Source organism: Mirounga angustirostris, unplaced genomic scaffold (genome assembly GCF_029215605.1).
Source record: "Mirounga angustirostris isolate CCGP_5_RB_7025 unplaced genomic scaffold, mMirAng1.0.hap1 SCAF_2, whole genome shotgun sequence".
NCBI lineage: Eukaryota > Metazoa > Chordata > Mammalia > Carnivora > Phocidae > Mirounga > Mirounga angustirostris.
Genome location: NW_026991710.1, coordinates 158,785,211 through 158,796,591, shown reverse-complemented (window position 1 = coordinate 158,796,591; position 11,381 = coordinate 158,785,211). Strand labels below are relative to the sequence as shown.

Genomic DNA, 11,381 nt, shown 5'->3' with positions numbered 1-11,381 from the left:
TGGCGCTCTCAGTCACAGCACAGTAACAGCTGTCGATTTTATTGAAAACTTTACTTGAAAAAATAAAATTCCAAATACTCCGGTTCTTGCTCTGAGGCCTGTGAATCAGGCTGTGACATTTTGTGCGGTCGGTAGCCTATGGACACGAGCGGAGTCGGGTTTCCTAGGGAACCTACAAGGCTTGGGGCTTTTCTCTGCACGTGGCCTAAGGGACAGAAGTGGGCTAAGCCAGTTTTTGTGCTGGGAGGCTGGAGTGAGGGGTCTGTCTGGGCTGGGGGAACCACAGCTCTTCTGTTCCCCACGGCAGTGTCTCGGGCCTCTTCAGAAAAAAGGAGTCTGAAGTGGAAAGGCAATGAGGGCGGGTGGACTCTCCAGGATAGGTCTTTGGAGGTAGATGTGATCACGGCCACGCAAGCAAGGCTAAGACCTCAGGTGAGCAGACAGCCTGGGCCTTTGAAGGCTGGAAGCTTGCTCAGGCCCTAGGCCAGGATGCCCTTTGGACGGTTCTTTTGGAAATGAGAAGGTGCCTGGAGTTTTTCTGCCCTGCTTACCTGTCTGGGCTCTTGCTATGGGTGGGGAGCTAGCAGCCTGCTTGGGGCTCTTGGTGCCAGGCTCACTGCAGAGGGCTGGTGAGGTAGAGCAGGGGCCACTGCTGTCCCCATACTTCTCTCAGGGGAGGGCCTTTTGCTGGCTGACACCTGAGCCTAAGCTTGACGAGGGCAAAGACCAAAGAGGTTGACTTGTGTCCCAGGAGTCTTCGAAAGGGTGGTGGGGACTCAGTCATCAGCCACAATGGAGAGGGCTCTGAGCTCACTCAGTCTGGCCTCGTTCTCCCTCTCCCGCTGCTCATCAGGGTGGCCAGGCTGGTCAAGCTGCTGGGTCAGGTCTCCAAAGATCTTCTGCATCTCAGAGTAGTACCCAACCTGCGGAGAAGGAGGTCGGCAGGTGCTGGGCTCCTGGGGTACCAGGTCCGCACGGCCTTGCACCCCCCGGACACAGCAGGACAGGTGGGGCCAGAGAACGTCCCAGAGGCCCGCACGCTGCTGTCCCCTCAAACGGAGCACTCAGGCTGAGCGAAGGGGGCTGGTTTCCACTTTTCCCTCCGTCACCCTTGCCGAAAACTGCGTGGCAAGCAGGGAGACTGAAGCCATCGCCCCCGGCGCTTCAGGAACATCCACTGCTGCTGCCGGGACGGCAGTAGGTCAGAGGAGGAGGGAAGCAACGGGGCCTTGGCGAGGTGGACGAGGGGCTTCTACCCTCGAGCCCTCCAGGCAGCTGAGGGGCGGAGGGGCCGGTGCCAGGAGGTGGAGGAGGACAGCGCAGCCCGAGGCCGGGGTGGGGGCACTGGCGGGCCCCTTGGCAGGTCCTGGGGAAGCCGGGGAGTCAGGCACGGACTAGAGGTTGCTTTAGTGCAGCTAGAAGCCGAGAGCTCCGGCCATGGGCGATGGGGCGTGGCTGGCCCCGGAGCCCTGAGAGCCGCTCTTGCTCTTCGAAGTAAAGGTGAGGAAGGTGAGCCCTCCCTAGCCTGTTCCTTCCTGACCTGTCCCACTGTTAACGGGTGGCACAGCCTGCTCAGCACCGCGTCAGGGCGGCCCGTCCGCAGGTCTGGGGTGGGGGGAGGGGGCCATCAGGGGTGACAGGAGAGGCCTGCGGCAGGGCGGGTGCGGGCGTGCTGAGGGACGGGGGAGACCCGCCGGCAACTTTCAGACCCAGTGCCTTTTCCAGGGGCCGCTTCTGCCTCAAGTCGCCAGCTCGTGACCCAAAGCAGGCACCTACTTTCATGAAAGTGATGCACGTTACTCCAAGCACTATTTGGACACCCCTAAATCGTGTCATCTCCAGCTCTCAGGTGTCTCTGGGGAGAAGGGACTCTGCTTCCACTCCAGACCCCGGAGTGCTCGTACTGCAAGGCGAGGCCGAGCGACAGGCTGGGTGGCAGGGCCGTGGCTCAGCTGCGTCGGAGGCTGTGTCCCCAGCACTCCCACAGCTGGATTTCCACTGGGCTGGGGGGGAGCTAAGTGAAGGTCTGTCAGGGCCGCTGCCACCTGAGCGGGCGGGGCCTAGCCCGCCCTCCCCCCACCCCCGGCCCCAGAGCCGCACTGCGCAGGCTGAGTCACTAGGAATGCTCACTTCTCTAGTGACTAATGGCAGCCACAGCCTCGGGAGGGGGAGGCTGGTGCTGAGGAGGCAGTAAACAGCCCCCAGCCAGCCCGCTGCCTGGTTACAGGGTGTCCCTCGCGCCTCTGGGCACCCTGGAGCTTCCTCCTGTGAACAACAGAATGCAGGGGGCAGGGGTGGTGGTGGCACAGGACAGGGAAGACACAGGTCTCCTTAAACACATTCCTCCAGAGCCTAGGCTGAGCTGCTGGAAGGAAGCCCTCACCTCCAGGGGCAATGTTCTGGGGGCAGGTGCACGAACCCCCACTCGCTTGTGCAAGTTCATGTTCTGCCTCATTTCTCCCTAGCAACCCAGGACATGGTCACTAACAAGGTCCAGCTCCACCATCACTCCTGCTCAGGGTTCCCGAGGCCCAGGTGTGCAGCCCCATGCATTTGGGTGTCCTCCAAAGATGGCAGGCTGGGGAGGCAGGAATCCGTCTTTTCCGCGGGCGCCTGAGACTGTTGAGTGCAAGGAATGAATGTGTCCACTGGAGGGCGCCAGACGCCCAGGCCAAGAGCAGAAGCGGGCTGGAGGTGGCTGAGCCTCTAGCTTTGTTACCTGCCGGGGACCTGAGGGCAAGGTGGCAGGATGCTGGGCACCTGCCGTGGGCTGGGGGTCCCACGTGGCGGAGACCTCTTGGCTTGGGCACCTTACCCTTTTCTCTTACAAATAGGGAGAAAACGCCCTGCTAACCGCTTGAAGAATGGCGGGCGAGGAGGGCAGGAGCTAACACGCAGGTGTACAGTCGGTGTCCTTAGAGCCGTGAGGGGTGGGAGACAAGGTCTTAGCCTGTGTCCCACCCTCTAGCAGCCTGGCCCCGGGGCTACCCCTGCACCTCCACCCACAGCCAGCCTGAGGCCAGCTTGCTGTTCCGGAAGCTGCACCATGGCCGGACGCCCAGACAGGGGCCCGGAGCACGGCTCTCCCCAGGGTTCAGAGACCCCGCCAAGGGCGGCTAGGAGTCAGGACACCCTGCAGTACCCCGCCTAAAGAAGAGGGGTCACTGGAGTGGGGGAAGCGGGGGCGCGGGGTCCTGGGCAAAGGGCCTTCACCCGGTAGGCCTCTGTGCCTGGCCTCCCGAGCACGGCCTGCCCACCAAAGGGAGGCGCTCACAGCGCGGCCTGCTTTCTCCTTGCCCGTGGCACGAGGCCAGGAGGGAGAGAACGTGGCGGGGGAAGCCCTTCAACAGAAACGACCCTCCTCCCAGGGCTGGGATGAACCGAAGAGCACTGGAGGAGCCCAAACGGAAAGTGGAGCAGGCACTCGGAGTGGGGGTCTGGGAGGCTGTGCCGGGGGCAGGGTGGCGGCGCCGCTGCCGTGGCGGAGAAGGGCCGAGCGCCCTTCCAGCTGGGGAGGGGGGGCGGCACGGGAGGTGCTACGGAACCGGGAGCGGCTCCCAAGGGAGCAGGAGTCCCGCCCGCTTCGGGCCGGGCGGGAGTGGCCTCACCTGGGCTCGGATCAGGGCCTCGAAGCTGGGCTGGAAGTAGTCGAGCCGGCTGTGGTAGAAGCGCGGCATCTCGTCCAGGAGCTGCTTGTTCTTGGCCTCGAAGTCGTCCCGCACGGGCCGCAGCTCTTCTCGGGCCTGCGCGGCAAGACTCCGGCCTCAGGGCCCCTGCTGGCCTCCCGGGGGGTCCGCGCCGGGCGCACGATGTGGGGGCGCGAGTATGGTGGCATCTGTGCCTTGCTCCCACTGCCCCGGAGTCGGCCCCCAGGTAAAGGAGGCCCGCGCCGCGTGTCACCGTGGGGCCCGCGGTCCACGCCCACCTCTCCCTTCACTCGGTACCTGGTGGAGTTTGGCCAGCACGGGCCCCGTCTTCTCCTTCTCCTCGTACTTCTCCACCTTGGCCTGCAGTCTCCGGTAGTCCTGCAAGGCCTGCTCCCGCCGTTTCACCGCCATGTTGAGGCTCGGGAAGACACTGCCGAACCTGCGGACACAGCCCAGGCGGATGCGGGCCGTTCTTAGCAGCTCGGGGCCCCGTTCAGACATACCTCCCGAGGGCCTGCACGGCGCCAGGCCCCGTTCACACGAGCGAGGGAGCTCCCGCGGCTGAGGCTGCGATCTGATCTGCGGGAAGGACGACGGAGGGAAGGCAGGGCTCAGGGTCACCCCGCTGGCCTGAAAGGAGCCACAAGGGCAGGAAGGCAAGGAAGCCCCTGACGCGGCCACTGCCGCTTCCCCGCCCACGACAGAGACCCGGCACAGTGTGGAAGAGCCAGAGACCCCCGCACTGATCTGCCCAACGTCTTCCTTTCATACAGTGAACGAAATGGGAGGCCAGAGCGATGGCACGACTTGTCCAAGGTCACCATGAGGTAGTGACTGCCCAGCAGAGAGCTCAGGTGTCCCAGTCATGAGGCCACCAGCGGGTGACAACTGCAGTCAGAACCTAGTCGTGGCCTATTTCTATCAGCTGACCACAGGAAAAGCAGGAAGCCTCCGCTTCTCCCACTGAAATGGCTACACCGTCAAAGCAGATGTTGGAGGAAAATGGCTCAAGGGCATCTTCTTGCCCCACCACGACGACAAAGGACCACAGGGAAAGGCTGAGGAGTGCGCCCTTCACACAGAGCGGCAGTGGACACTTTGGCCCCTGTGGGCATCGTTATGCAACAAGTGTCATCTTTAACTGGGAAAGGCGACGGGATCTCGAGAGAGACACAGGGCAGGACTGCGTGCCAGGCAGGGATGCTGGACTTCCCTCGGTTCAGGAGTGTTGGAGAAGGCAAGAGGCAAAGCTGCGAGCAGGGTTTTCTGGACAGCAGGGGACGGACCAGCTTCCTGGAATGCAAAGCCTGCAGGAGGCGGCAGGAGGTGTCCACCCTGCAAACTGGGGGCGCCAGCCGCCCGAGCAGATCTGGCCCCGCAACCGAGGTACACGGCGGCGGCGGAAGCGTGGTTATTCGGGGCTGCGAGGCGCAGAGGGGGCGACTCAGAGCGAGGACGCGCGGTGGGGCCTCCCCTTCACGAGCGCCCAGCAGCCCCCGCGCCATGTTTAGGCAGTTTAGAGGCCACATCGGGAACGATTCTCCGAGTCTGCCTCTCAAAGGAGCATGCCCACGAATTTGGGTTTCTTTCTTTCTTTTCCCATTTTTATTTAAAATTCTAGTTAGGTGAATTTGGTTTTTAAAAGCCTCAACAAATCAAGAGTAATGAATATTTTTTTTGCCAGAGAACAGAGACTATAAATTTGACCAAAGCACTGAATTTGCCAGCCAAGGCTACAGAGGCCGGCAGCAGGGTCTGGTGGAACGAAAGGCTTACATCCCCAAGAAGGGCACTAAAATGAGTCCCTCTGATCGACGGGGTGCGCTAATGGGCTCACTGCCCGACTGGAGAGGCTAGAAGTGGGTAAGACATGCCCTTAGACAAATCAGTCACCAAATCAACACTGAATGACTGATCTGCCCGCAGAAGGGGTCTCCCTGGTGCTGTGCAAACTGGGCGTGGGGAGTGGCTACCTCTAGGACAAAGGTGTCCCCCCTACCCCCACCCCACGGCGGGTCTGAAGGGCTGAGACCACCGCAGGGACAGGCCTCGCCATTTGTGCCTCTGGTGGGGGCTCTGACGGGTCTCAGTGGCTAGGCGAGCCCCTCTCCTCTCCTGGGAAGAGTGTGGCCAGCAGCTGAGAGGCATGGGACTCAAGGGAGCAGGTGCTGTGGGGCCTGAGAAGCCACCACCCCCTCCCCGCCCACCCCAGCCAGACTAAGGGCCACCGCTGGGCACCCTCATTCTCTCATTAGAAGTGACCTGATTGAGTGGCCCCAGGGCCTGGGCCTCTGCTGTCCACGCTGCTGGTGGCCCGGGGGGAGGGGGCAGGAAGCGGCAGGTGGAGAGTTTTCTCCTTTTGGCAAAGAGGGCAGCAGCGTGCACACAGCATGAGGGGCACGCTACAGGGGCCGCGCGGGGTGACCACCGCGCTGGCTGGCCGAGCCGTTCTGGATACCCTCTGACCCCAGCAGCACTTGTCTCTTCGCTCGTCCTCAGTTGTCACCTGGGGTCGATTCCCAGGGCCTGGGTCAAAGGCACCAGAGATGCTGACTAAATGCAAGCACTGGATCAGCTTACCAAGGACACAGGAACCCCGCCCGCCTGAGGGCCAAGTCCCGGGCCCCGAGGAGGGAGCAGGGCACGGGGCCAGGCAGTGTAAGAGTGGGGGTGCCTCGAGGACGCTCCTCAGCCTCTGGAAGCGAGACCACCTGGCCCCTGTGGGGAGGAAGTGGTTGCAGTGCAAACTGGCCCGGGCCCTGTTAGAGCCTCCAGGAAAACCATTTCTTCACCAGGGTAACTTCGGCCTCCCACAATGGCGCCCCTCAGGCACACCAAGAGGCCTCAGGAGGCTTAGCTGGCTTAGGTCACCACAGACGGGTCACGAGTCACTTACCACCTGGGTGGCTTTGGGACTCCCTAGGGGTAGAGGCAGGGGTCATGCCCTTCTTAAAGAGGGTAAACTGAGGGTGGGCAGGGAGACCAGACAGCGCATCTGAGGTGGCTGATGACAGAGTGGGGGCCCAGGGCTCTGTAATCCTGGTTCCGGTTACTGCCCTGCTGAGGCTGCACCTCCCCATTAACTATGGGGACACAACACATGGGACTCTGCCGGCTCCCCGCGGTGCGCGGTGTGGGCACCACGCTGGTGTGCAAGGCCAGCAGTTCGTACGGCAGCAGGCCCCGGGTGCGGAGTGTCCGGTGCTCTCCTCCATCCTCAGGTCGGGGAGGAAGGGGGCAGGGAGGTGGGGATAGGCACAGGCTGGTGGTCCTGTGCCTGGGGCCTCCCAGACTTGCTCCCAGCACCCTACAGAGGTACCTGCTGACTTCAGCTGACTGGGAAAGGTGGGGGACCCAGCTCTCCCTGAGGCCTGAAGTCCACACTTTCACTGGGCTGCCACAAAGAAACAAGGCTGGGAAGTTGGACCCCTCTGCTCAGTTTCCCACTTCCCCCCGATAATTAGCAGTGATGGGGAACACGGAAGTCCCTGGGCCAGGGCCCCAGAGCAGACTCCACCCTCCACAGGCAGCTCAACCCACCGCTTCAGCCCATGGACACCTCTGTCCCATCCTCCTGAGCACGGGCTGAGCCATTGCAGGGGTGGGGTTCAGGCCTCCCTTTCTACAGAGGGGAAGCCGATTCAGAGGAGCAGGGACTTGGCCAAGGTCGTGGGCTGGCTGGGGGCAGGCTGGCCCGCCTAGCACTTGCCCCACTCCACTGCGCTGTACCACCTCGGCTATATGGATTATCTGTCCGCACTAGGTCACAAGCTCCTAAAATCCGTGTTGTGTCTACCCTCCGGAGAAGGGAGAACAGGGCTGGGCTGACACCAGACCATCGCTGAAGCTCTTCCCCAGGTGACTGTCCTAAAGTGCAACCAAACTGCCCCCCCACTGGTTGAGCTGTGAGGTGAGGAGGCAGAGAGAGGGAGGAGGGGAAGGGGGAGGGAGAAGGAGGCCGGCTGGGAGGTAGGCTGGAGGCAGCCGGCCCTGGTGGGGAATGCCTGCCATCCCTCAATCTGTGCCCACACAGCCGGGATCTTCCACCCACCAGGAAAGGGAAATTGAAAGCATCCCCATCCGACCATGTGAACGCAGCCCAGAGACTGGGGGATTAGAGGCCGAGCCCCGTGGGGGGAGGCTGGGGGCGGCGGGGCAGCCATGTGGCGATGTTCTTCATCAGAGGACAGGAAAGCTGCAGTTTCCTGTTTCCGGTACCGGGGTCCCTGGGAGCTTCTCTCCTGGCAAGAGGCGGCAACACGCAGTGCCGGGTTTATGTGGTTGTGGGGGATGGCATGTCGGCGTTGGGACGGAGGAGGCAGCTGGGGGGGCTGGCAGGCAGGCCCCGGGGGGCTCAGGCAGAGGTCAGCGGATCCGCTGCCGAGAGGGTGCCTGCCCCCCGTGCCACTCACCCACCTTCCTGGCAGGTGGTGGGCTGCTGGGGCGGTGGGAAGCAGCCGGGATTTCTCTCCATTTGGCTCTAGAAGCCAGCATCAGATTTCAAGGCCGCCTCCTTGGTTGTGAACTCGAGATCGGAGTCAGTCCCCTAGTTCTCCGACCCCTGCCTAGCTCTGCCAGCCGTGGGTGTCCACAGCAGCCTTGTGGTGGCCCCTGGTCCTTCCCACCCTGTTGCCAACCCTCGGTTCTGGAGACCCAGTCAGAAGGCCACCAGCAATGGAACTCCTGCTGACACACTCCCCTCCTGAGCCAGCAGCCTCCTCGGCACCCAGCTCCTCGTGGGGCCCTGCAACCCGGGGCCCAGGGAAGGAGCGGGGTGCAGGGAGAAATCCCTTCCCACCGAGGCCGAGCCTCCAGACAGCCCTGGCTTAGAAAGAGCTCTCCCTCGCCCCCACCCCTTGGACCTGAACAGGGAGTGAAGAGCCCCATCACCCCAACGCCAGGGGCTGGAGGACCAGAACCTGCTCTCTTCATCTCCGCCCGGGCCCCGATCCAGGCCTAACGGTAATTAGCGAAGCCTCGTTACCCGGGCCTGGTGAGGCAGCTGCCGGGGACCACCGCAGAAGAGGTAATACAGTGCAGCTGCCGGGCTGGGGCGGGAGCCTTTCTAGGTCAGAGTCCGTTTGGGAGAGGCCAGGGAAGAAGATGAAGTGACCGGGAGCTTCAAGGCACCGCTCCTGCCTGTCTCCCCACTCCCTGGGGACTCAGGGAGAGTAGGCCCGTCTGATCACCGCCCCAGGGCCTGCCTGAGAGAAAATGAGTCTCACAGAAGAATTTCTGACCCTGACAGGTCACGAGTTGGGGGCCTTCCCAGGCAGCACTTCCCCATGTGCGGCCACCCCCACATTTCAAGAGCCCAGCGCTGCAGGCAGCCGCTCTCCCAGGGCGGCGGGGAGATGAGAGGCCTTGCGCAGCCCGGGTGGAGGGTCGGCCAAGAGCTCTGCTCGCCTAATTCGGCAAGCTCCGGCCCTCCGCTTCCCAGTCAGGAACAAAGGAGAAACTGGCCAAGTGACCGCCCGAGCGAAGGCCGTCACCGGGGGCGCCCGGGCCAGGCGCGTGCTCTGGGGCCACCGCGGGTCTCACCCCAGGGCCCCGGGTCACGTGGCTAGCATCCCTGCTGAGTTGCTGGTCAGCCCCGCGTGCATCTGGAGCCAGGCTGCTAGAGATGTCATCTGGTGGCCAACTGGCTAGGGGGCCTGCCTTTCCCGTAAGTGCCCCGAGCCCAGGTCCCTGAGGCCTGTGGTCCCCACACGACCTCTACTCACTTTTTTAAGGGTTCAATCACGGTCTTTTGAATCTGGTTCACCTGTTAAAAGAAAAAACCCAATGACATCAACACTGAGGGGGAAGTCAGACTCTTCCTCAAACGGGAGGCTCCAGGTTCCTGAGAAGGGAAAGGCGGCTCTCTGCTGAGAGCCCCGGGCAGGGGCGAGGCCGCGGGGAGGGGGGGGGGACCGGTGAGGCGGGGCACCCCTAACTGCCGCTGGAGCGAGACGCCCCAGGGCAACAGGGAGTACCGCTAGCAGCCCCGCTCCACAGGGGCCCGGTGGACGAGGACAGCAAGGGGGAGGGGCTGCGGGCGTGCAGAGCTACCCCGTCTCCCTCGGGGTCTCCCAGTGAGCGGGCCACGGGAAGCAACCAGGGCCGAGGCGGGGCCAGGAAAAGAACTCCCAGGGCTTGCAACACTCGGGCCTCAGAGGGTGAATCGAAGACTGAGCCCCATGAAGGACTCCGTGAAGGCCCTCCACCCACACAGAAGCCGTGAGAACGGAGAGAGCAAGACCCCCACTTACCTTTTCCTGGTTGAAGGCGTCCATCCGCTTCATGGCCGTGTCCAGAGCTGTCACCATGTTCAGGAAGTCTTGGTCTTGCTCGCAGAGGGGATTGGAGAGCAAGTCCAAGGATATCTTCACGGCAGATTTGGACATGGCTGTAAGAGGTCAAGGCTCAGTGAGCCTAGGATGGGACAGGCTTCAAGGTCTTGTCGTCAGGACCCCCATCCTCCTTCAGTCCAGGGGCTGTACCCTGACCTCCACTCCGGCCACAGACCAGAAAAGCATCAAAGTACCACAGAGCCAATGAGTCACGAGTCCTTACTGTACAGTGTTTGTTCCTGGCCACCTGATGCTGCTCTGGGTAATTCTTTTGAGTAGCTTTACCTTTTGCAATGACTTAATTTTCTGAACTCTAGATTTTAATAGAATCATTTCGGTGGGAAGCTGTAAAAAAAAATACTTATTTCTAGCTCTACAGATTCTAATTCAGTAAGTCTGGAATCCAGGAACATGCATTTTAAAGAAACTCTTGGGGCCCCGGGGTGGCTCAGTCGGTTAAGCGTCTGCCTTTGGCTCAAGTCATGATCCCAGGGTCCTGGGATCGAGCCCCACATTGGGCTCCCTGCTCAGCGAGAAGTCTGCTTCTCCCTCTCCCTCTGCCCCTCTCCCTGCTTGTGCTCTCTTTCTCAAATAAATAAAATCTTTAAAAGAAAAAAAAAAAACAACTCTCGGGAGCCTTTGTGGCTCGGTTGAGTGACTGCCTTCGGCTCAGGTCATGATCCTGGAGTCCCAGGATCGAGTCCCGCATTGGGCTCCCTGCTCAGTGGCAAGTCTGCTTCTCCCTCTTCCCCTCCCCCTGCTTGTGCTCTCTGGCTCTCTCTCAAATAAATAAAATCTTAAAAAAAAAAAAAGTCTCCAGGCGGTTTGGAGGTGAAGCTCGGTTTGGGACTCCCTCACGGACAAGAGTAACAGCGTTCAGCACCAGGGTCGGCAAACATACCATACAGGGCTAGAAATCAAGAGGTTAGGCTTTTGGGGCTGCATGGTTTCTGCTGCCACTGCTCAACCCTGCCAGAGACAATACCTGCAGAATGGGGGCGCGGGCCCTACGGAGCAAGCATGGCCCTTTCCCCGCCCCTCCCTGCCGCTCTAGACGTGTGTTCACCAGCAACGGAGACTTAAAAACCTGTACCAGACCAAGAACTCCAAAGCTGCCAACAGGTTCCCATCCCTACCACCCCCCCCGTTTTATTCAGGGCTCCAACAACCCAGGAGATGTCTGGGGTAGTGTATTTTGGCTCCACTTTCAGATGAGGCAGGTGAAGCTCAGAAGAGCTTGTAACTCCAAGGTCAGACAGCCGCACGTGCTGAGCCAGGCCCAGCCTCTCTGGGCACCTGCCTTCTGCCTCCGGGTGATCCGGCCTGGAGACACTGTGGGCAGGCCCCATGGGCTCTGCCCGCGTGTCTGCTTATGCTGTCCAAGGTCATTTCCCCACAGACG

The 11,381-nt window shown here is 61.7% G+C and overlaps 1 protein-coding gene across 4 annotated transcripts in view; it reads right to left on the bottom strand.

Annotated features, from left to right (window-relative positions):
- The window catches only part of BIN3 (bridging integrator 3), a 42,358-nt gene continuing 30,977 nt past the window's right edge, over nt 1–11,381 (bottom strand). For all 4 annotated transcript variants that reach the window (XM_045880015.3, XM_045880017.3, XM_064585418.1 and 1 more), the window contains 5 exons: nt 9,899–10,035; nt 9,371–9,411; nt 3,945–4,086; nt 3,609–3,743; nt 1–923 (listed from right to left, as the gene is read on the bottom strand). In XM_045880015.3, coding sequence (XP_045735971.1) covers nt 777–923; nt 3,609–3,743; nt 3,945–4,086; nt 9,371–9,411; nt 9,899–10,035 — 602 coding nt within the window. In that variant the 3' untranslated portion in view covers nt 1–776. The remainder of the gene's footprint in view (nt 924–3,608; nt 3,744–3,944; nt 4,087–9,370; nt 9,412–9,898; nt 10,036–11,381) is intronic.